Here is a 25082-nt window from a genome sequence, read left to right as displayed (position 1 = left end):
ACTGATCCTAGGTCCTCCCATGCCCTTTTAAGTTTAATCAAAATTTTGCACAGACCTGAGACCTGTAGCAATTTATTTTAAGTAGGACCCAACCACCACGTTCAACTAGAAAGCAAAAGACCTCTAATAGTAATGACAACAGACATATTTATTGCCCAAACAGAGAGACAGAAGCACACACAAGCTCACAGACAAACTGTGCAATGTTAGAGTGACATTCCAAATAGCCACCTGTTCCTAAAAAAATAGAAACGATTGCATGTGACTGTTTTGCTTCCTCAATCCACAGTTAGAGGGCAGACACGCCAGCCAGCCTTCTCTCTTTTGGTGTCATCACCGATGCTCCTGCTGTGTGTGTGTATGACAAACAAGCATCTTGATAGAGAATTTAAGTAAATTTCTGTGGTGAAAAGACTAGCATACAGCATATAAATATTTAGGACAGAGTTGGGAGGCAAGAACTGTGTGCGCATGTTTGTGTGTAGGAGAAAGGTGCATACCAGAAATACCAGAGGGGGCAGGCTTCTTTATTAACCTCACTCACAGACCTCCAGGATGGACATAAACAGACTCTCCTTCTCTCTCATATACACTAGCCTCTGGGTAGTACAATGCTAAGCCTAGTTTCATTTCATTTGGAACCAGCCTCTTTTAGGCCTCAGGCACTACTTGAAACAAAAGTTTTAAGAGGAATATTCCTTATTTGTACATTTCGGATTTAAAACAAATGTCATGCATGCTTTGTAAATATTTTTTTCTCCGTCATGTCAGCAAATGGCAGCATTGTTTGTTTAATTGTTTCCTTTTTTGTATGAGCGTAGATGCGATTGGGTCAGTTTTTTACAATTTATAGTTTTTAAGTATCAAATATTTTACACTTCACGGAGGACGGCAGCTGAAGTCATTCACTGCAGTACTGTGGTTAGATGTTTATGTTTACATGCTTATGTTGGTTGTGAAATGACAGCTTACTACACAATCAACAAGCAAAAGCTATATAATTACATAAGACGGTAACAGTAGGTACTCTTTCAGAGACAATCACAAGCCAACACATGCACAACGTGTTAATGATACCATCCATAATTATCTTAATTGAATTGGTTATACATTTAGGTGTGGTTTTCATTTTTATGCTCCTACTTGTAACAGTGTGTTAAGGACAGTACATTCAATAGGTACTGTATGTAGGGAGCACTGAGATTGGGTCATCAATATACTGTTATCAAAAGGGATTACTATGGGAGACAGAATGCATGTTCTGCATTTTCAACATTCCACCACATGGCGAGTATCTGAGTGTGTGTGCTCATGTTCACCTGGTCATCATCCTCCACTACCACAAGCGTCAGTTTGCTCTTCTTGAAATCCAGACAAGTGATCTTGGGCCTGCAACAGTTAAAAACACACACATAAGAAGGAATGATGAAAAGGTGTTTCTATAAAGCATTTAAGTTAATATTTCAGTAAATTAGAATATAACCAAACATACCAGAAGAAGAGCCCTATCTTGGTTTCTCCTTCAAACACTAAAACTCCAGTGGGTGTCAAACCCAGACTGTACTCATTACCATCTCTTGCCTGCAGGGCAGATATGAAAAAAAAAGACAACATATTGACCCTTTCACATATTTATGTTTTTATGCACATTCATTTCACTCCCACTTTCATGGACATTTCCGATTGGTACGTGCTAGTGAGAAAGAGTGTGTGTCAGTTACCTTGACCATATGCATGTCCACCCCATACATTTCTAGCCACTTGGCTTTATTCAGGTAATTAATTTCAGCTTGGGATGGCATCTGACCTCTGAAGGAGAGGAGGGAAAGAAAGGAGGAGGAGAAACAGAAAGAAATGTTTGCATGATCAAAAACCTAACGGCAGCTCCAAGCTGAAAGGATGAAAAAAAGTAAAAAGTACTTATGCAGTGTTGCTGGTAACTGCCCCAACCCAAGCCCACACGACATACAGATGACAGAATGAAGCACATCCATTTATTAGCATAAGATATCTGCTATCTGTGGCCAATTTGTAAATGCATTCCTCCTCATTGATAATAAGTTTAACTGACTGGCTATATGTGTAGTAGTTTAGTTATAGTCAAATGCGTACCTGCATTCCTTCCATGTGTTATATATCGCTAGCTCCATGTCCTCTGTCTGGTTGGGGGCGAAGCGAAATTCTGATACCAGTTCCAGATTATGCTCCAATGGGTCACAATCACCTAGTTCAGCTGAAAACACACAGACATGCATACTTATAATTTCACACTCTGAGCAACATAGGCTCACCAGGACACCAGGAAGAGTGCCTGATACTGTGGCAGCAAGTAACCCTAATGGAAAGACGACAAAGTGGAAATTGAGAAAAACATTATCTTTGGTACTGTGGTGTAGAGAAATAGGGCAGACTGAAACTTGGTTCTATTTTGCAGTCTTTGAGTAGCTACAGGACCTCACTGTTTAGCTAGTCCAGCAATGAGCATAGCCTCGGGAAATAGAGGAGGAGAGAAAAGATAATTTTATCCTATCCCTATCCCGGCAATTGTCAGTGGACCAAAACATAATTCTGAATAAATGAAAATGAAGGGAGGAAGCTCAACCGAAGAAAAGAGAAGACAGAAAGGGTGCTGGATTAGGGGGCCTCCAAAGAGGATGGAGCACTAATGAGCTGGCATTTACCCCACAGTGACTGTGTGTGTGTGTGTGTGTGTGTGTGTGTGGGTGTGTTCAAGAGTTTGTGCACGCAATCCCATTCCATAAATGTTTGAAACTTTGTTCCTCTGAAGCAGCACTCTTTATATTGCTCTTGCAGTTAACTGTGCATTTCTAACCATGAGAAACAATAAATATGTGTAGTTAATATGTATGTATGGGCTCTTTACCATTCAACATTTGGTAAAAAAGAAAGCCCAATACATTTCTTCTCCTAGTGCATTTTTAAATGCACTGTATGTAGGTATGGAAACATCAATTATTCTTAAATGGACACCAAGCTTTCCTACTCTAAACTTTTTGACTGAAAGTTTGATAAGCAAATACTGCCAGGAAAAAGATGATAATATTTCTGCTGTTACACAGACCTTTGACTGACAGTACTACTAAATGAATAGAGGTGGGGAGGTACAGTAGTAAGAGAAATTTCATAAAATAATTTAAATGAATTTTCTCCATTTCATTTTTTAGCCAAAGCGGTAAGATAAAAAATGTTATTGCCCTTGGATTCAGGATAATTAAAAAATATTTGCACTTAAATTTTGGGAGATTTACCAAACAATTACCTGTGTCCAAATCTCTGTCAAGTGTAGAGTGTTAGAGAGTCTTTAAAGTCTCCATTTAGGTGTTAGAAACAAAATATTTTAGTCACATAACCAATTAGCTGTTCATTTTCTAGTCTAGGTTGAAGTGACAATAGGCAGGAAGAGAACCCCAAATATATCTTTCCCCAACAACATCCTTCAGCCTCTCCTGTTGCAATCTGTAGCTGTTGCCAACACCACCTCAGCTGGAGCCTCTTAAAGGCTGAGTCCATCTGCATTCTTTTTTGGATTTTTTTAAATGGAAACTCCCACTCAGCCTTAGCAAAAAGCAGCGATGTGGCTTACCACAGTAAGCTTATCAATAAGGTTATGAATAATGTGAACGCTAACACTAGCTGAGTTAACGTTAGCTGTGCAAAGTTTGGAAATAATGGCACATAAGCTAAGCAATATAACATTACTGCTGTGGACGACATGTTAGGCAGTGGTAACTTTAGACCAGCAGCTCCCATGTTCTGCGAGCTGAAATTACGGTTTTTGAAGGGCTTGGGAAAACAGCATTTTTTCTGCTTAAATAAAAAATAATAATACTAATATATATAAAAAAAAATAAAAATACTTACTTCAACCAAAATGTAAATGTTTAAATTTAAATACATAAGGAACGCTAATGGAAAGCTACAGAATGATATAATAACCTAAATATTAATAACAATAATAACAATAATGGACTCGCTCTTTAAAGCAGAAAAGCAACGGCTCAAAAAAAGTTCTTCTGACATTCAGAGTCCCCTTTATGTAGAATGGGAAAAGCATTACTCAGCCACATGTCTGTCTGCTGTTACCCAAAGCTACACTTCTCTTTGTTTTGCAGTCTTATTGTAGCGGAGGGGTTTATGTGTGTCAGAGCCCATGGCAGCTATGGAGCCAGGAGCCAGTCACAGAAGATGATGATTCACAAAGACAGACTTGACTGGTTTGAAAAGATCAAGGAAAACTCTTGTGGAGCAGAGACACAAGGGTCTACTCCTGGAGCTGGGCTTGTGAGTACATGGCTCTGGTGAGAACCTTGTTCAGACACAGCTCAAGTAAGATGTGGGGACATTACTTTATGGGTTCAACAGTTACAAAATAAGTTTAGGGGTTTGGAGAAATATCTGTTGGGCATGTGGGAGGGTTGTAACAGATTTAAGCTATGTGGATGAACAGAAAGTAGCTCTTAGACGCTGCATATTTAAAATCACCAGCCTTTTTGGCATATGAGTGTGCCATGCTCCAACCTAAAACTGACAAATGCTTGTCTGACTCACACCACACTAACTGGTATAGGAACATGCTATATTTTTTGCAATACAGGCCTTTTGGAGCTCTGTGCAGCGAACACAGTATTTATCTCAACTCTCAAAGGAGTGTGCACTGCAACACCCAAAATAATGGCAGCTATTACAGAAGTGATCCCAATTACCAAACACAGTGTTGGAGAGAATCCTGGATACCTGCTGTGCTTACCCTGTATCGAAAAGGCAGCCAACTCCACCGCTGTGTCAAATGGACATTCTAGCCTGAAAATACAGACATGGTAAGAGTCAGCCACAGTAAAATCAATAAAGCTAATGATCACTGAGGCCTACTTGTCTCTACCACTTCCTATTATTATTCAGCCAAACAATTTTTTTTTGGTAGTAAAAACATACTTATATTCCCAGTCCATTTACTGATTACAGTTAATAATTTTATTCTGTTGTCCAACATGTAATCTGGTAATCCTCTTATAGTAACATGCCTGTGACTACCAACACAACAATTCATGTTTAAAGGGATAACAACTGATAAGGAAAGGCAACACAGTATATTGTCTTGGTCAAGTGATTCAAAAGTTAGTTGTGCGAAATTATAGGATAAATGACAGGACGGCTGGGGTACTGGGTTATAACAAATGCAGTTCTAATCAATAACTACGTTTAACAGGCTGGTAAAATGTTGACTTGGGCCAGCAATGAGTGGATTTGTGTTTTTTCACCCTTTGGCAAGTTCTGAACAATTAGACTGATAACCACTCTGAATATGTGGAACAAACATGGGAGCAGGTACCATGAACTACAGAGTCAAACATCTAATGTTCTTAGGATGTTTAATAGGGTGGATAAGTGTTATATTTTATCATAAGGACCATTTTCAGGGATTTTCTAGCAGTGTAGATCATGCTTGTTTGTTTTGAAAGGCTTCTACAATTTAGATAACTGGCAACAACTAACATTTTAACTGCCAAAATATGTAACTGACATGCTACCGCCAGGTCTGTTTAATGTTATGGCAAGTTATCTCTCTGTCTGTCTGTCTGTCTTTCTCACTGAACATTTATTTGGTGTACCATGACACCATGATAAAACAATTCTTCATAGTACTTCATTAAGGTGGATGGCAGTTAAAAGTTACAATGCAGGAAATGACTTACTTGCCACTGAGGATGTCTTGCTTTAACTGTAACACAAATAGGTATCTGGAAAGAAAAAAAAAACAATACAGTTAAATATAGTGATGAAATGTGACCAAATTCGTCAGTTGTATGGGATATGATACAGAAACAACCATCCACGTCAACCAATCATGGAACACCGAGGCAAATGACAAACTTAGTTTTTGAATCAATGGATAAATATCCAAAAAAGTACTTGCTATAAACACTTAAATTAGAGGTATATGAGATTTACAGATTTACAAAATAAACAACATAAAAAGACCCATTTAACCGAGCTTTTCAAATGGGAGCATGCTAAAAAGTTGAAATGTTTGTGGCTTCACTCACCTGGTAAGCTCCTCATGCAGGTTGTTCGGTTCTGAGGAGTAAAACTTAACTCTCAAGTGAAGACAGTATGGTGGGCCAACTAAAAGACAGATCCAAAATGACAAAATATTATTAAGCTTAACAATGATATATTATGTGATAAAAATATAAACTTGTAAACTTGCTGTTAAAGGTGCCCTGCCACGCGTATTTCATTACTTTGTGGTAATGTCTGAAGTTCTATCATGGACTCTGTAACATGTTTTTGTGGAAAAAATGCCTTGGTTACCTTGTTTCAAGCCATTCTAGCGTGGTATAGAAAGCCTGCAGGAAGACTCAGCTCAATTTGTGCCAGTTCTCATTAATATTTAACGAGCTAAGCTGCTTGACTGATTGGCTAACAGCTAGCCAATGAGAGCCTGGCTATCAGCATCCTTTACCCAGCACAACTGGGTGAGCTCATGAATAGTAATGAGCTCAGGCAACACCACGTCAGACTGACCAGCTTTTGTAATTGATGATGATTTCTCCGCTTATTTCTTTTCAGTGGCTAGAGCTGACAGAGGAGGTAGCAGTTCATTTTCACATTCACGACATAACACAAACACTTATGGACCTAACATATTTCAAAAAAATACAAGTACAAACGGTTTTGTGTGGCAGGGCACCTTTAAAGACCAGATGCACCAAAATTACTTACACACAAAAACACAAAGTGTATCATTAGACAGAATTTACACTTCTGTCTAATGATACAGAAGTGTAAACAGAGCGTTTGTTTTCATAGGATGCTTTGATATACAGTCCCTCCAGGATTTCGCGATCACGCCAATTCACGCAAATTCAACCAATCACCGCGAATTTGGTGCGACTCGCAATTTTGACCAATCACCGCAACTTTGACCAATAACCTGAAGTTTCCAGCGACTTCAACCAATCCCAGCAGTCCCACGTGCACTCTGAGAGCCAGTGACCAAGCGGGAGTGAGAACGGGTTGATCATTTCGTTTGTGATATGAAGACGAGACGTGTGTGTGACTCAAACATCTCACATTTACCAACAAAATATACAGCGAAAGACCGTGCAAAACATTTCAGACCGTCCTGCCAACCTGTATACATTTTAACATCAATGTACGCTGTAACGATTTAAAAGTCGCTGAAGTTGGGTGGGGTGGGGCTGCTGCTCCGTTCCCCCCGTGACACACACACACACACACACACACACACACACACACACACGATGCAGGAAAAACCGGAGATGAGACGACACAATGACCTCAACTGAGGACAGCTGCGTTTGTTATTGTAAGTGCAATGATAAGTTAAAGTCAGTACTTTATCAAACCGTATGAATGTGTGTCCCAGGCCAGGTTAGGATAAATAAAGATATATATATTTATATAGAACAAATTATTATTTTTTGTCTTAAATCCACCAGCCATTTTCATATTATACCAACATTTGCAGCATCCTGAGCCTTTTTGGTAAGGTTCCTAGGAAATCTCAGGCCAGAGTAGTTTTATTAAAGAACTATACAAAACAACTTTGCAACTTTCACAGTCAACTTCATTGCAACAAACAAAAAACTTTTATCGCAATTTTTTACAAAAGCTCCCGCGAAATCAGGCATTTTGGGCCGCAACAATCTCAAAAAAAGGCCGCGAAATCCTGGAGGGACTGGATATATAACCAGTAATTATGCATGTTTGGGAAGGGGAAAAGGAGGGCCTCTGTATACTTACTTTTCACTTGCTTTTTGATACTTTTTGTGACATCAAGCCAGTGCTGAAACAACAAAGGTCATAACAACTTAAAAAAACACAGCAGCTTCAACAATGTAGAGATGAAGTTAAGTTTAGTAAAAAAATCATTTTATCTTACATTATAGTGTTTTTTCTCCACAACTATTATACCTGCCTTTATTTAAATTAAAAACATTATATATTAATATGTGCAACTGAATGAACACTGGACAGTTACGTTAATACATTCTGGGAAGTCCTTTGTGTTCTGTGCTGTAATTCTTCTTGGAGGTTTAGGCTCTATGAGGCATGAAAAATGTCAAGGAGAGGCGGTAGTGGTCGTGTTGGTGTTTGTGCATATGTAAGTTAGAGAGAGATAACAGGAACTCGCAGCACTTCTAGTCTCCTCTCCCCCACATTCCTTATCACAGCCCTCCCCCTTCCTCTCGACTTCAGCTCTCTCTCCCACCCTTTTGTCTCTCTACCTCCACCCCTTTTCCCGGTGTCCCTCCCATTCGTTACATCCTCCCACAAGCTTTCTCTCCTTCCATGGCCTTCACAGAGTATCAGGGTGAAGGAACAGGGTCACTGACAGACCAATGACTTAAAACGGTTTGTCTCAGGGCACAGCCTGACTCCAAGAGCTGACAAGAGTTCCATAACCAATCCATTTAGCCCATTCACTGACAGGGAAAGTCCCTGCCTAAAGCGCTCCTTCAAAAGGGTGAATAGTGATTTGGACTGAAATCTGAAGTCTGTCTGAAAACAGCAGCTGAGAGGACTGACCGAAATGGTAAAACGTAAAATAGCAGTACTGGGGCTGGGAAGGATGACGCGGCTAAGCCAGTGTCATCTATGGTTTCAATGGCGCTGCGCTGCACTAAACTCTATAGAGATATTTCCAACCAGCTGAAGCAAGTTTTGCCAGTGGGTTAACCTGGACCGTGCACTGGAAGGAGGTCTGCATGTATGGCAGTACACAGAAAAGCAATACACTTCCCCTTAAGTTACCAGCTAACACTAACTAGCTTGGTTGGCAAGTTGCTACTGAACGCTAAACAAGACATTTTTAGGCGACCAAAATGTTCCAATCAACTTTAATGAAGTGAAAACACACAGTGAAAGAGTCAAACTTTAACGATGAAAACATGGACAGCACCCCAAAACAAGTTCACACAGCCATGGATACGCATCGCTAAGCCTCTGACATGTTGTGATTAATTACAGTTACTGGTAGCAACACTCACAGGAACAACATAACCTTTTTCCATTTTTGATAAGATTTATTTGTCCAAATGTTTCAACATTGTTCATAAGTCAATTGTATTTGCTCATAAAAAAAAAATATCATGAAACATGATTATACAAAACAAACCGTGCAACTCAAAAAAAAAGAGATTATTGTGTAAAGTGTATCTCTATTCTTACCGGCACTTGTGCAGAGTCCATAAAGCGCAGTCCGAAGTAGTCTTTCTCTATGATGTCCAGGTGGTACATGATCTGGTCAAACAGCTCCTCACCTTTGGCTTTTTTCTGATCAGGGAAACACAAACAAACATAGGACTTAGGTAAAAATTGCCTCACCTAAGGTCATGAAGAAAAGTTGTAAACTAGTGATATTAAAAATAATTTTAAAGTTTGAATATTAATACTCATGATGATGGTCGTGCACTGTCAGCACATCACAAATAGTAGGTAAGGAAGCAATGGCGAGTCTCGCGGATAGTTAATATATCAAGAGATCTAAAGAAACTGGCATCCAAAACCCTCAGGTTACATCACAACACAGGAATCTGCAATATGGCTGTGCTCCTCATGTCGACAGTTTATAATGCTTAATGTGTGAAGGGGTCTTTGCTCCAATCATAAATGAATAGAGAACTAGGAAAAAAGATTAACATGAAGTACAACTAGGTGTTGCCCTTTTTGAAGGCGTACCAGTTACTGTTTGTGTTCTGCCTGGGTCTGGGAGATCTCATCCTCCCATGTACACACACACACACACACACAGCAACAGGGTTGTCATGGTAACGGGGGCTGAAGTGCCCCAGACGCAGAGGAGCTGAGGGAAGTGGGGTGGCTGGATACATAATGTGATCATCTTGCTCTGTGGTCCCTTAACTATGTCAGGCGCCATCCTTAATCCATCTGCATTTCTTTGCTCCTTTCTCCATCTGGATTTCTTTCCTCTATCTTTTCACTTTACATTTTTTAAATAATATGTTCTCATACTGAAAAGATCTGCAACTCTAACCAAGAGTATGATTGATGTTCTGGTATGGAACACCTTTGCTTGCCTGTTGCCTAAATTATTAAACTCAGTTCCCTGAGCTTTAATGCAGTCTAATGGTGATGTTCTTGGCATTAGGACTTTAGCATGTCCATTTGCAGCACTAGTTCCTTTAGAAACTTTTAAGGTACATTTCACAAACTATGTGCAAAATTTTACCGACAGAAATCAAGGACAAATCGCAGTGTATAAAAAAACATGGCAAAATTGCATGCGGAAAGGTTCATGGCATGGGTGCCTTAAAGGTGCTCAGACAGACAGACAGAGAGAGAGAGAGACACACACAGAGAGAGAGAGACACAGAGAGAGAGAGAGAGAGAGAGAGAGAGAGAGAGAGAGAGAGAGAGAGAGAGAGAGAGAGAGAGAGAGAGAGAGAGAGAGAGAGAGAGAGAGAGATCCTAGGCAGCTCAGGGGGGCTGGCCCCATGCTAGCTGGCACAGTCGACAAGGCATACCGCACCCCTACAGTACCCAGGGAGAGAGAGTACAAAGGACTCATTGTGTGTGTGTGTGTGTGTGTGTGTGTGTGTGTGTGTGTGTGTGTGTGTGCTGGACCCAGGGCCTTGTTATACTGCCTGCAGCATTGTTCGGTTGTTTGCAGTCTTTCTTCCTCCCTGTGAGCATACAGCTCTGTCTCTCAGACAGTCAGAATGTTCAAGTTATAATTGAGGTATTTAGCTGATGCTCTTATCAACGGCAATTTACAAGTCCATTAAACCAACTAGCATAGTAATGCACAATTTTAAACGGCCAAAACACAATGTCTAGGAAAGGTGGACGACTAGGGGATTTTAAGAAGGAAAATCATGTGGTTTGAATTATTTTGCGCACATGACTTGTTTATATACCTGTCCAAAATGGGAATAATAATCCTTAATCTACCATTTTGGGGCCACTATTTACCTATGACACTGCAAGAGAAAAGTTTATGTCTGTCCTCAATGATGCATGAATTTGCATGCCCAATAAAGTAATAAAGTCACTGTGTGATGTCTGCAAACACCACTTATCCAGTACAAGACAAAAGGTGTCCAGTGACCACGTGTCCCGGCAGTTCATCGGCTCCATAGCTTGCTATTCTTGAGTATTCTTCAGTGAGTCCTGATGCCATCACGGCTGCACTGTACACAATGTCACATTGACCAAGAAGATGTTCTGTTGCTATTTTGTTAACTACAATGTGAAAATCAGCCAGAGTTAAACAGACAAGGTTACAGTAAAGAATGGATGAGGTTTCTAAACATGACATGATTCACCCCAGAGAAAGTTGCTCAACCAGTACAAAGACCTATACATTTTGGATTTTGGTTTCAACCTATACACCATTTCAACACACACACACACACACACACACACATACACACACACACACACACACACACACACACACACACACACACACACACACACAAACACACACACAAACACACACACAAACAAACACACACACACACACACAAATTAGATTGAGCAGTGGTAGTTTTTGTAGATTCTAGATTTTTTTTTTGGTAATGTAAGCATTAAGAGAAAAATGGAACCTAAAATATGTTGGTTAGGGATGATTAAAATTCAAAATCTATAACTATAAAAATTAAATATAACTTCCAACTTGCCAATGATGATTAGCTGACTGTACAGTACATCATCAACAGAATGACTTATTTTATGTAAAAAAATAAATAAAAAAAGCTTTCACTTCTTCTCTGGGCTACAAATCTACAACGAGAGAAAAGGAGTTTGGAGGAGGTGACAGTGTGGGTGGCTGTGGGTGGGGAATGGGGGTAGAAAGATCAAGACAAAAGACAAGAATATAAACAAGTAAATAAATTTAAGGGAAGGAATGTGAATCATACGGCTGTGTGGAATTATGTTTGGACATGAATGCTGCCAAACAAAGGTATCCCTAGGAGTCAACTTTGGGTGGCCTTACATTCACACAGCAGGACACACACAGCTGGAAAGCCTGTAAAGCATGTCAACGAGCACTATTCAGTTTTAGATTTTTGTTGTCTATTTACAACCACCTGGACATCTTAAAAGAATGAAAAACTGCACCATTTGGGGGTCCCCCAAATCTATGCCAGCTTGAGTTAAGTTGACAACTATTTAGCGGACACCTGCCATTCTAAAAACTCTTTGATGGAGCTAAATGCTTAACTGTGTAACATAAGTCTTGATAACTCCAAAACTAATTTGAGCAACAACAACAACAACAACATCATTGAGAACTAGAAGGGCACTAGGATAGTGCAAGACCTCCACCATAGCATGCCCTATTTCACAATGTTAATGCGGTGTGAATTTTTCCAGTAGGGATCTATTTTATCAATTATTCCGACACCACATAAATGCAAACCTCTAAAACCCGGAGTTAAAAATGTTATGTGTTTTGCAGAGTTATACAACATACCGTATATACACAACCTACAACAAGGGACACTTTGTCTAATGGACAACCAAACTGTTTTAAACCCGTTTTATAAATATGAATCACTCCTTCCTCACAATCCCTGGAGGCTTTAACACTATATGCTATACTGCCAACAAAAGGCAATAATGTGCCATGTTTACCTTTTTCTCAGAGTCTGGTTAACTAAATGACGCAATGTTTCCCTGGAAACCTGCTCAGCTTCCCTCTCTACTGTCAGAGGATATGCCTGTGGGTTACAGTAAGTTCACACTGTTCCCCAAATAAAAGTTCAGTTCTTCACGTTTAGGGTTGGGTACCAAACTCAGTACATTTCAGGTTACCGACCGAATTACGTCGGTACTAACGAGTACCAATTCACGTTAAATCAATCGGGGCCAAATTTCGGTACCTGAGAGTGTGTAAGTGTGTAGGCGTGGGCTTCTCAGTCCTCTCCTCTGTTCAACTCACAGTAAGTCAGGGCAATGTCGATAAAGTGGCCACAAGTGTGGTTACACTTTCAAAACTCCACGCAGACTTGCTGCAATATAATATAATCTGGATCTTTGAAATTAGAGCTGAAATCAAAATTCCTGAATTAGTAACTCCACGCTATACACACACACAAACTACAAATATATAAGGCCTTGATGACAAAATACTCAGTCCTACATTTTTAGCACGTCTCTGCTGTTATTTGTCTGTACTGCTTCTAGTAGCTACTGTATGGCAGAAATTGTATTTTTTAAATTTTGTAAATATTTTGGGAAAAGAACCAATAGTCAACCCTACAATATCATCGCAATATTGACATGGAGGTATTTGGTCAAAAGTATTGTGATATTTGATTTTCTCCATATCGCCCAGCTATGAGGATTATTGTCTTAAACAGTGGTTCCCAATGTGGTGTCCAGGGACCCCCAGCGGCCCTTGAGGGGGTTCCCAGCCAAAGGGGGGATCATTTATTTTCACCATAATGTTATCCTATTTTGGTCATGGGTTTCTCACACTTTCTGTAATAAAACATCCAAAGGCAAAAATCCTATCCGATGGGGGCCCCTGGGACAAAATCTTATCAAATAGGGGTGGTCTAATTTGTGTCACTTTAGGGGTCCTTGACGTGAAAATGTTTGGGAACCACAGGTCTAAAACATAGGTGGATTCAAGATGTAAAACATAGTAGTTCAAGATCACTTCTCTTCTACAGTTGTCTTGTCTGTGATGCTGTCGTTAGTGCAATGGATATCTAGAAGGCAAACAGAGCAATCCTCCTAACTGGGTTTTGGTTAATGTCCTATCATTTAGAGATAAATGGATGATAAGACAGAAGGGTTTGCAGAGGCTACCTATATCTGGGGGATGGGAGACACAGCATTCTGAAACCTAACAAGGTCAGGGCTCTACTGGAATGCATTCAGAAAGCCAATCGAATTTTAAAACTTCCTTCAAGCGCAACAGCAAATGCCTGAGAGTTTTTAAGGCATGAAAGCATACTTAGACTAGTGCAAAGTCAATTAACTCCATCAATGAGGAAATTAAGAAAAAGAATCAGCAATTAACTAGTGAGACAACATTATACAAATTCCAGTAATCATTTCAGTCCAAAAACTGAGACGAGAGAGAGTAAAATATGAGAGAGAGAGAGAGAGAGAGAGAGAGAGAGAGAGAGAGAGAGAGAGAGAGAGAGAGAGAGAGAGAGAGAGAGAGAGAAGCTGAAAACATTCCACTAGAAGAAAGAATACGTCTAACTGAGCTGATAGGAAGGATTACATGTTAATGATTTGGCAGCTCTCACACAAAGACTGTGTGACATCACTTGTGAGACGTGCAGAATAAAATACGCATTCATGCTCAATAAGCTGGTATGGAATTCTGCAAAGCTGGTTGATTGGTTTCATTTATAACGTCTATGTATCAGTGCTTGGTTGTAGGGAGAAAAGGGTAGAAAGTGTTTTATAGAAGTACAACAACTTTTGTAGTTTAAACTAATAAGACATGTAGTAATAATAAGAAAAGATATTCTTTTTGAGACATCAAAACACAAGACATTACTTATAATTTATGCCAGACGGCTAGATTTTAAGATAAGATTGAGTCATACGGGACAGTTAGCTACCAGACTGGCCTCATTGGAATGCTGCAGATTTGACAACTGGAATGCCAGTGGAAACACAAAGTAGCTGAGCAAAAATAAAGATCACACAAGGGAAAACCATCCAGATATTCACGCAATCAGTCCTAAAATTATACATAAAAATTGCACATGACGTTTTTCCCAGCAGAAGCTTGGCGTCTGTCTAAGAAAAGTCGATACAGAGGAACAAATAACATAATACGAGAAAGAAGAAAAAGCAGGAGAAGAGATACAAAAGAGAGAGGAAGAGGTGGGGAAAGTGAGCTTATGCTCTGTGTCCACTTGGTGAGGAGCCCTATATGTCATGTGATGATGTCATGTGATTAAGTGTGTTCTTGAGAGGATCATGGAATTACAGGCGCACACACACACACACACACACACACACACACACACACACACACACACACACACTTCTGCTTTCCAGCTTTCACATAAATACATAAACACTGTTAGTTATGCACCTATTTGACAGCAATTGCATTAACTGCTCTTAACAACACCAGAACAGTACACACTTGAAGTAGAGACACAGGGACATCCATTACAAGACACTGTGAATGTCTGTTCAAAATCATGTATAAGTGTATAATAATACCAATTATACCCAGTTTAAAAAAAAATCACAATGTTTCATTCTAATGCCTGAAGTTTTCCCTTCTGTAAGACCACTGATGTTTTGCCACTGGCCAAGTGGCGGCAGAAAGAATCTGCTCGGATTTAAGAGCATGTCCACGATGGGTGACGTTAGTGATATGAGGACGGATAAGGTTATGTAGGCTACATAACTGATGGACTGTGAAAAAATAACGATACCGCTCAAATGGTAGTTATCTGGAAATGAAAATACATCTATAGTCGGGGCCTCAATATCATCTCCCGACGTATGTTTAACTCCCTGCAAAGTAATACAGCTTCTTCATCAACGGGATCGTCGACAAAAGGAAATGCCATGTTGATGAACAAAACCTTTTATAGTATGCCTAACCTGAGTCTGCCTATTCATACAGATCACAAACTGCGCTAAAATGCGCCTGATACAGACTGAATGAATGAGGAAATGAAAGAGCGCTGTGTCAGAGGGAGGAGACTGAGAGAAACTCGAGGTTTATTATATGAAGAAAACCTGCTCCCGACCATTACCTCTCTTTCTGAAACGGGCTGGAGTTACCCCTCTTTCTCACATTTGATTTACCTCCCTTTCTAAAAAAGAAAACCAAGAGTTTTCCTCATCTCAGGGTTAAACCAACTCAGAGTTTTTACCAAATCTGCTTTCTGAAACGGGCCTCAGGAGGCTGATGGCTGAAGATCAACAAGCATCAGGTTGGAAAGGTGAAAATCGAGCAACCCTCCTTACCGGCAGGTCAACGCTGACGTCTGTCCCGTCCAGTAAGGATACGCGGCAGGTGATGATAGACTTTGCATTCCCAGCAGCAGGGATGTGCGTCGTGGCACGCTGGGCCTCCCGTAACCGAGTTTTCTCTGCATGTTTTCGGATGGAGCGTCGCCCCAGCGTCCTGCGCAGGAAACTCAGCATGATGGGGGAGAGGGAGGGTTACACTACCACACCTGTAAGAGAGTAGATGTTAACACAAATAAGAAGTTACTTTTGTATTTGTGAACAACAGGCCTTCAGAATTGTTACATATTTAAAAAATAGTGTCTACCTATTAAACATACAGTATGCAGAGACGTGCAGTCTGGGTAGGCAAGCTAGGCACCGCCTACCCTGCCAAAATTCTAACATAAAAATGTTTATTAAATAATGTTTAATAAAACTTGTATTTGTACTGTTTATTCTTGTTATTTATATATGTTATATGTCTGTTATTCCAATTGTTTAGACATTATGAGGAGAAATGAAGCAGTTACGCATAATCAAATAAAATTAAAAAAAATGGTAGAATAAGCAGTGCTTTTACTGTCCATTCATTGCGAACGACAAGCAAAAAAAAAACATGTACTGTTTTGACGTATTAGCCTAAACAATAAATTAGGTAATCTGGCATTCATAACTCAGTGCCTAGCCTCTTACTGACATCACCGCACGTCACTGTAAGTATGCCAAGTGGACAACAGTTGTATACTAGGACTACACAAACATGATTAGTTGTATTACATTGTTTTTGTGTTGACTGTTGTAATACCAGCTGGCAGGTAGCTAGTTATCCACCATGAATACCTGATATAAACTGCAAACTGTGTGCAGTTTTGTTGCATTATTGCATTATTATTACTATAACTAATATATTAGCCATATTTACTAAATTGTTTGCCAGTCTGTAAACTGATTGTTGACGTTACAGGTAACAAACACTATAAGATAAATGTTGGGAAATAGCTTTAATCGGCTAACAAGTCAGACATCGGATACAACGTACCCAAGCTAGTTTACATCAACGGATACCACTGTATAAAGTATGCTGACTCAGCTGGGGGAAAGGAATAATTGATAGCGTAACGTTAACGTTATCTTGACGTTAATTTAACTATGAGCCCCAATACCAACATAACGTTGGACATAGCTAATTAGCTAATGTTTTGTCGGTGTCATGCAGGGTTCAAAATTAGCACCATTTACCAGCCAAATGCTGGTAAAATATAAATATATAATTGGCTGGTAGATTTTGCTTCACCCACCAGCCAAAAAACAATGGTAATCTTTTGAGTGGCTGGTAAAATTTGAACATTCACTAGCCATTTGGCTGGTGGACGAAAAAGTTAATTTTGAACCATGGTGTCATGACATTACGTAACAATTAGCTACACAGCTTGTCACAGAAATAAAATGTAGGTTTATGGCTAAAGTTAATTCATGTCAAACTAACTAGGATAACGTTACATGCCATTACGTTAGCTAGTTAGAATTGTATTATAATTTCAGGGATAACGCTATATTCGACCTATACAAAAATCAATTAAGGATAAAGAAACTATAGAGTATATAGAGTTTTCACAATAGTTAAATTAATTTTTAAACTTAGCTAGCTAACGCGTTAGTCGGCTTCAAAGATGTGTAACGTTAACGTTAGACTTGCTATTTGTAGTTTCAGGACCAGCCAGAAAAAGAAACCGCTGAGATGGACAGTGCTTTCCGGGCTGCAATAACCCGTTACAAAGTCTGAAATATAAAGTCAGGTTAGACAACGTCTACAGACTTCTGCTGAAATAATATTAATAAAGCAAACAAATAAACAATGTAACCATAGCTTCTCAATTGTACCTAGTTGAGGCCCGAGGTACCTGGTATAAGCAAAAGCAACAGGTGTGCGCTTGTTTTGTACCACGAGCTAACCGTTAGCAACGAACGCCCTCAATACACAAGACTCCGACCATACAAGCGTGTCCCGTATAACAAAACAAACGCCACTTTTTGCTTAGTAAGCTGTATCCGACATACACTTGCTCCGCAGCAACTTGTGGAGGTCTGGATAAAGGCATACTTACAAAATCCTCCTCGTATGAATTCACGGTGAAAGCACGTCCGCTTGCATTGTAGACGACTAAACAGCAATCTCGTACATTTCCATGGTTTGTGACTTGTTTCTTTCTTCTTTCCCCCCCACCTCGTTACCTCTGCAAGATAATTTTCTCTCCCAGGTCCCAACAAAAAGTAGAAGGCAAAGCTTTCCTCAGGATGTGACGTCAAGATAAATCCCTAACAAAAACGTAATTAGCATTTTTAAAGCGACAAACCTTTTTGTTTGAGCTGGCATAGTTTTAATTATGCTTTTTGTGTTTTTCTTAACTAAAAAAAAACACACACTTAATTATTGTTGCTCTGGCAGTTTATATTAAATATTTTTTAGTTATGGTTTTCCTTTGTAAATAGGGTTAGAGAAGGCTGCTAATCAATTATAGGCTACATACAGCAACGCTATACACAGTCAAATATATAAATACCATACATTCATGAAATAGTTGCCACGCCATTTAAAACTTAAAGTTAAGAAGATATACGGAATTGTAACCATACAGTGTTGTCACCATTAGACAGCAGCACCCCCTTATGGTTAGTTTGGGAATAATGGTTTAAAAATGTTTTTAAAATATATATTTTTTTAAATGTAAGTGTCTTTTTGATGACATTGAATCCCTGCCAGGATCTTGGCTTTCACCTTATTTATTGCAAATACAAAATACATACATCAAATCATTGATGTTTTCACATTAAAACACATCCCTTCTCCCAAATGTTGGTGTTGACAGCGAAGACCTGTCATGTGCCAACAGTATGGCACGATCGATACAATGTATTTGTATGTATGTTTGGCCTTTTACTCAGCACAATGTCTAGTTATACTGCCTCAAAAATGTGCTTAAATATTCTCTGCCACAATAGTAATCTTCTCATACTAATGCAGTAATATGCTGGTACATAACCCAGTTGTGGTATAAACATTTTAGTAGCCTCCTCAAATTATTGTAGGTCTACACCACCTTTAAAAAATGAGCACTGAAATACCTCAGAAAGTATGGCGACTGTCTTTATGTGTGCACCAGTGTTCAAACTGTGTGCGTTTGGTCCTTATCATTACAGAAAGTACAGTAGATGCATCATTATTTTCTGCTTTAGGGCTCTAATGCAATGTAATAGCTCTCATTGTGGCATCTTGCTGAATAATACTGTTATAAAAGGAGATGTTAGATCCTAGTTCTATCAAATCATCTGACATTATCGTAAATCTTTAAGGTTGGCTCATTTTAAGACAGTGGGCAAGCTGGTTGTAAACCTACTTCTCATGGTATTTTCCTCACAACTTAAAACCTATTTTCTTTCCTCTTGGAAAGCCCTCTTTTGTCAGTGCGTTTGTTTTTTTCTTTGGAGCCTGGCATTACAGAGATTTAGCCCTTTGGCTAAATGGCTTCACTCAAAAATATAAAAGAAGTGATTCTGGTCGAAGTCTTCAGCACCGGTGCCATCTCTTTCATCTGCTCGCTGTTCACTCGAACATTTCCCGCCCTCACTTTTACAGCGTGGAAAAGCAAAGTGATATGAAGCCACGTCTCCATGCTTTGACAGACAAGCTTTAATTGTTCACAATCAAGCTTATAGACAAAGCACTGTAAAACCATGATACCAGAAAGAAACAAGCAACTGAGGACAAAGGATTTTATGACACAGGTAAGAAGGTAACCAAGGGTATAATACGGTAAAACATTTCTCATTATTTGGGGTTTCATTATATATACACTCGCCGTTATAGATTACGTCTCAAATAAAACAACTTTTTTTTTTTGAAATAGCAGTCTTGAAATACACACCATTTGTGTCACATTTGAATGGTCTAAAAAGGAAAAGAACAATCAAAAATCAAAGAAAAACAAAATCTTTCTGCTCACAAATGATTTTCCCTTTTATTTTAAAGATTTTTTTTTCATATACAACATTGTATTTACATGGTCTAGTATTATTTACACAAAATTAACAAGTGGCACTGTGTAGTTAGGAGTTCTCTCTTTTTCTTGTTCCCTACAGGTCTTCTTTTTAAACAAAATAAAAATGACAAATTAAAACAAAAAGAACAACTCATTTTAACAATGCTTTATGTCTCCAACTCTTTTTTTTTTTTCTTTTTCTTCTCTCTCATTAGCACTACCTTCCACTCAGCCTTCTACAAAGTGCTGTCCTTTCCCTACCCAACTAAAGCCGTTTTCATCTTTACAACTAAATTCTACTAACAAGGGCCCTCCCCATGTCTGGTCCCCTCCAAACTACCTTTGATCAGTACCCTAAACGCACACAGACATTACGAATTATGTGTCAACAACAAAACACTTTGAACATAGACAGCTCATTCTGGACATTTTGTCTGACAGCCCTGATTGATCAATTATTAACTTTTCACTGCGGGACCCAATGCTTATTTTCTTGTTGAAGTTGTCAAGGTTTTTTGAACTTGTTTATTGGTGCCACTTTATCGCGAGGCCTTCAGCGTTGATTCAATTTGATTTGGTGGCAATTTTGCTGAATCCAAAAACCGATGATAAGAAGCCACTGGGTGCTCAATGGTTGTTCTTTTGCTTATGAGCTCATACATGTAGGGGCTGCCAATAAAACACGTTTACACCAGTTATTCAGTCATTCACTGGCTACCCTCAGTTTGTCCTATGGAAAACAAGCTTGATACTGCACTACTGTGCCCATGATATTCTGCTCAGATGTGTCATTTGCCTTGAGGCCATACAGAGAGAGAGAGAGAGAGAGAGAGAGAGAGAGAGAGAGAGAGAGAGAGAGAGAGAGAGAGAGAGAGAGAGAGAGAGAGAGAGAGAGAGAGATCCGTGTATAATGATCCAAAAGTGAGGAAGAACAATGAAAAGAATGGACTGTTGATGTTGCGTGGGCTCTGCTAAGATGACTTATGCTGCGACAGAACCAGGCGTTAGGCCGATTTTGGGAGAGGGCCGCGATATAGGAGATTTAAACTTAGAGAGAAGAGGAAAGCTAGGCTCTTCTTAATCCTACCTCTCCGTGAGGCAAAAGTATGATTGACCTGTTGGAAAGGGAGGTACGAGCATGGTTTCAATGAATGTTTCACAGGCAAAGATTCAGCCTGGTTCTTAGGACAGACTACAAAAAAAAAAAAAAAAAAAAAATCACTCTCCAAGTAGGCTCTATCTGAGTTTCTTCAGAAGAACTTGAGATCAGGTTAGATTCGGTTTGTGGCTTTATGGCACAACCCTTCATTCCAGTTAATGGACAAGCAGGCTTCACCAGACAGCTAACAGACTATATGTTAGAGATGGAGGAGGGAGAGAAAGAGAGAGATAAAGACAGAAATATGAGTACACACACACACACTCTCACACTCACACACACACACACACACTCACAGCAGTGTTTTCTTCCAGCAGAATCCAATGACAGCAGATACTGAAGCATCCGATATGACAAATATCGGAAATTATGAAGAGGCTACACTTCATTCCATACCGCTACGTAAAGTACAATGGCAGCTTAACCTGTACTTTGACAACAACAAAAAAAAAGACTCAACAGGCAACTTGATGCTGGGTTTCTGTGAATTAAAAGTTACAAGTCATCACTTTTAGTCTCCTATCACTCATTAACACATCTTGGCTTAAAACACATGTGCCTTAAAATGAAGTACCATTGGGAAAGATCAATAAAAAAAAAGGAGAAGTATTGGTTGACTGTTCCGTTTGTGCTGCTTCTTTGAACTGTCAAATGTTCTCTGGCAGACAAGCAGACAGATGTAGAAAAAAAACATTCAACAGCAAAGGTTGGTTTAAAGCCCCGCTCCAGTGACCTCTGTACCTCACTGGAAGAAAAAAAAAAAAAAAAAGTATTCAATAAAAAAAATGTCCTTGGAAAATCAAATAACTTATGGAGTTTAATGCTGGGTCATATGACGGCTCACACAAAGCGATGACCTACCAGTCTCAGGTTCACTCCTGTTTACGGGATTCAACCCAATGTATGTAAAAAAAGAATGTGGGGAGGTCAGTGGAGGGAGTCTTTAAAGTCATGTTTTTACCATTCACACGGAGATTGAGATCAGTTCACTGTCAATTCGCCAAGCAATTCTAAAAAGCAAAATCAAATACTGATTGCATAAAAAAAATTCTAGCAGCTTTCAACCACTTGAGAACAAATGAATGATACTGGTGCCAGATTGTTTTGGGTACTACTATGACCACTATTTGCTTCTCAGGTTTCAACATACTGACCTGAAGCAAGACACATTTGGGTTACAACAAGGTGGATCGACATGTGCCTGAAAGGGGAAACCAATCCGAGTGAAGCCACACAGCTTCATATTCGGTGGGGATTTGTTGTCAGTGTCTGGCTCAAGGACACATCAGCAGGGACCCAGGGTTTAAGTGAAATATCAAATTGGACTAGCATGTGAATTTGATGAAAGAAATGGACTGACCTCAGCCTAGTTCCTTAGCTTTACCAGCCGCGACGGCTAACAGCTTAAGATTCGTGACTCTGTGAGGCAGTGTTTACTGGGGCCTCTCTTCACGACACGGTCTTCATTTTCTTGCTGAATGAATGTGCTGTTGAGCATTATGCAATGCGGCTTGACTTTCTTCTGAATAATCAATTGATGCTGAAAGGTAACATTTTCCATCATTGCGTCTTTCAGTGGGAGGTCTGTAAGTCGTAGAGTAGCAGTAGACGCTGTGACAGAAGGGAAAGAGAGGTGCCCAGTAAACACCGGCCCTGAGGATTGTAAACCAGTTATGTTCTTCACCACGCCAAACGACGGCCGCTTCAGAGCGCACGTGTGTCTGTCTGTAAGCTCAAAAAACACAGCACAAAGCAGGATCAAGAATACAACTCGCCACAGCATTTAACAAGAGGTGAGACACAAAGTGCTTTCAGCTGTCCATCGATCTGTCAGTGTGTGCTGTCAGGAACTTAGACGAGAAAGCAGAGAAAGATTAAAACCAAGTACAATAAATTAAATCAGTTTTTTTTTTTTTTTTTTTTTTTTTTTTTTTAAAGCAAAAGAAATAAAGAAGTAGTTAGAAGAGGAGGAATCGCACTACTTGACTACTAAGATTTAATCAGGAAAGCATGAAGCTCTGGATTCATACAAACAAACATACACTGGGTTTTTGTTTTTGTTCAGTGGACAGGGTTTGACACAAACTAAAAACACAATAAATACTCTTTCTGAGGAAAAAAAAAAAAAAAAAAAAAAAAGGATAAGGTATATCTCTTTATCAGCTAAAATAACACTAAAAAAAGGCAGGTCCTTCTGGCAGACTCGCTCCGAAGGGGACAGGGCAACCCTTTGCGAAAAAAAAACAAACTTTCCATCCATGGGGGGCAGCCCTTCCCCTTCGTACTTATGGCACTACAGCAATTCCCCATCCACATTTTATTCTCTCGTACTTTTATCTCGTCATTCTTTGTAGACTTTTTTCTTTACCCTGAACATACGATATCCCCTAATGGTACCTATTTAACACAGCTGGGTTTCTTTTTTTATTCTAGCTTGTCCATGACTTTCGCGTTAGTTTGTTTGTTCGTTTGTGTGTCTTTTTCCCCCCAGTTTTGTCAGCATAAAGTGCAACAGTGCTTTTGTTCTCTCCTCCAGGCCGCCTGGCCTCCTCATGGTAACCCCTGATGACTGCCAATGGTCAAAGTCACGGGTTCGCAAGATCAGGATCAGGGCCAGGGTCAGGGTCAGGGTTCACACTGGTCTCGCTCATTACGCTGGTAGCGCTGTTAGCGCTGGCAGCGCTTGCGATGCTTGCAACGCTTGGGTCCTCCGCTTCCTCGTCCTCTTCATCCTCCTCCTCCCCCGTCACTTCCCCCACATCCAGCACCTCCACCTCTTCGTCGTCATCGTCCTCTTCATCCAGACCTCCTTCCAGCAACTCCACCACAGCCGCCTCCCCCTCCTCCGTTGCTGCCGTCTCTGCTCCGTCTCCTGCCTTCTGCTGCTCTCTCCTCTCCTCCTCCCTCTCGTCGTCTACCTTTTCTCTCAGCTGGTAGACGACGGTCTTGAACGGTTTGACCAGGCCCTCCTCGTAGACTTTCAGGATGGCCTCACATACAAAGCGGTACTGGCTCTGATGGGGAGATAGAGAGAGATATTTTAGCGGACGGTTTGAAGTTGGCTGAGAGCAGCTAGACAGACAAATGGAGTGAATGTGTGTCTACAGTACGTACAGGCGTTTGTATCATCATGGCCCTCTGGTCTCTCATGGTCCTGACGATATCTAGAGGATACACCGGCTGACCACACTCCATTAGACACAATGCCGTCTCCATGGTGATCAGTACCCCTGTCCGACCAATCCCCGCACTGAAACAAAAAGACGGACGACAGAGAATTAGAGTTGAGATGAGTCGAATAGGTCAGTCCAAACAACATCACAGCATTGTCATGAAAATGGGTTACCCACGCGAAATGAGTCACAGGAAGAGCAACTGTACCTGCAGTGTACCACCATTGGCTGGTCCTGTCCAGCCCGTTTGGTCCGTACCAGAGCCACAAAGTCCAGGAAGTCGGTGGAGTCATCGGGAACGCCGTGATCTGGCCAAGCCAGGTACTGAATCTGGGTAAGCTCTCTCTGCTGCTCACTCTGAACACACACACACACACACACACACACACACACACACACACACACGCACACACAGAGGGAAAAGAAGAAAACAACGTTATACTATATTTTTATGTTCTGCCTTCCAGAAAGGCTTCTTTATTAATGGAAACAAACTGAGGGCATTCACTCTCACCTCAGTCAACACATAAGCTTACACAGTAATGAATTATTCTCAGATATCATTCATCCTCCGAACCCAAAACAGGTTATTGTATTTCATGTGGGCGACCTCCTAGCATGCTTCATTGAGCTCTGTGTCCTAGGGGGAGTCTGCACAGCCCCCTGTTGTGTAATTATGGCCTTTAAACGTGTTATGAAACGATAGTGTGAATAACAAAGAGTGCTTTTATTTCTTCCACTTCGCTGGCCCAC

The 25082-nt window shown here is 40.1% G+C and overlaps 2 protein-coding genes across 5 annotated transcripts in view; both read right to left on the bottom strand.

Moving 5' to 3' along the window:
- epb41l5 (erythrocyte membrane protein band 4.1 like 5) overlaps positions 1 to 18268 on the bottom strand; it is a 40709-nt gene extending 22441 nt beyond the window's left edge. For all 3 annotated transcript variants that reach the window (XM_031281809.2, XM_036004068.1, XM_036004067.1), the window contains exons 1-11: positions 18066 to 18268; positions 15976 to 16187; positions 9217 to 9321; positions 7789 to 7831; positions 6066 to 6144; positions 5715 to 5759; positions 4769 to 4821; positions 2113 to 2233; positions 1722 to 1809; positions 1493 to 1581; positions 1320 to 1389 (exon numbers count right to left, since the gene is read on the bottom strand). In XM_031281809.2, the coding sequence (XP_031137669.2) occupies positions 1320 to 1389; positions 1493 to 1581; positions 1722 to 1809; positions 2113 to 2233; positions 4769 to 4821; positions 5715 to 5759; positions 6066 to 6144; positions 7789 to 7831; positions 9217 to 9321; positions 15976 to 16155 (873 nt within the window). In that variant the 5' untranslated portion in view covers positions 16156 to 16187; positions 18066 to 18268. The remainder of the gene's footprint in view (positions 1 to 1319; positions 1390 to 1492; positions 1582 to 1721; positions 1810 to 2112; positions 2234 to 4768; positions 4822 to 5714; positions 5760 to 6065; positions 6145 to 7788; positions 7832 to 9216; positions 9322 to 15975; positions 16188 to 18065) is intronic.
- Positions 18269 to 19633: 1365 nt separating this feature from the next.
- ptpn4a (protein tyrosine phosphatase non-receptor type 4a) overlaps positions 19634 to 25082 on the bottom strand; it is an 84805-nt gene continuing 79356 nt past the window's right edge. The window contains exons 25-28 of one of the 2 annotated variants that reach the window (XR_004898020.1): positions 24538 to 24686; positions 24271 to 24406; positions 20219 to 24170; positions 19634 to 20170 (exon numbers count right to left, since the gene is read on the bottom strand). Coding sequence is in view for 1 of the 2 variants with exons in the window: in XM_031281681.2 (XP_031137541.1) it covers positions 23742 to 24170; positions 24271 to 24406; positions 24538 to 24686 (714 nt within the window). In the remaining variant the exon portion in view is untranslated. Of the gene's footprint in view, positions 24171 to 24270; positions 24407 to 24537; positions 24687 to 25082 lie in introns of both variants that reach the window. The other variant, XM_031281681.2, reaches the window with a different exon arrangement.

This window comes from Sander lucioperca, chromosome 8, assembly GCF_008315115.2.
Source record: "Sander lucioperca isolate FBNREF2018 chromosome 8, SLUC_FBN_1.2, whole genome shotgun sequence".
NCBI lineage: Eukaryota > Metazoa > Chordata > Actinopteri > Perciformes > Percidae > Sander > Sander lucioperca.
This window is presented reverse-complemented; position numbering and strand designations above follow the sequence as displayed.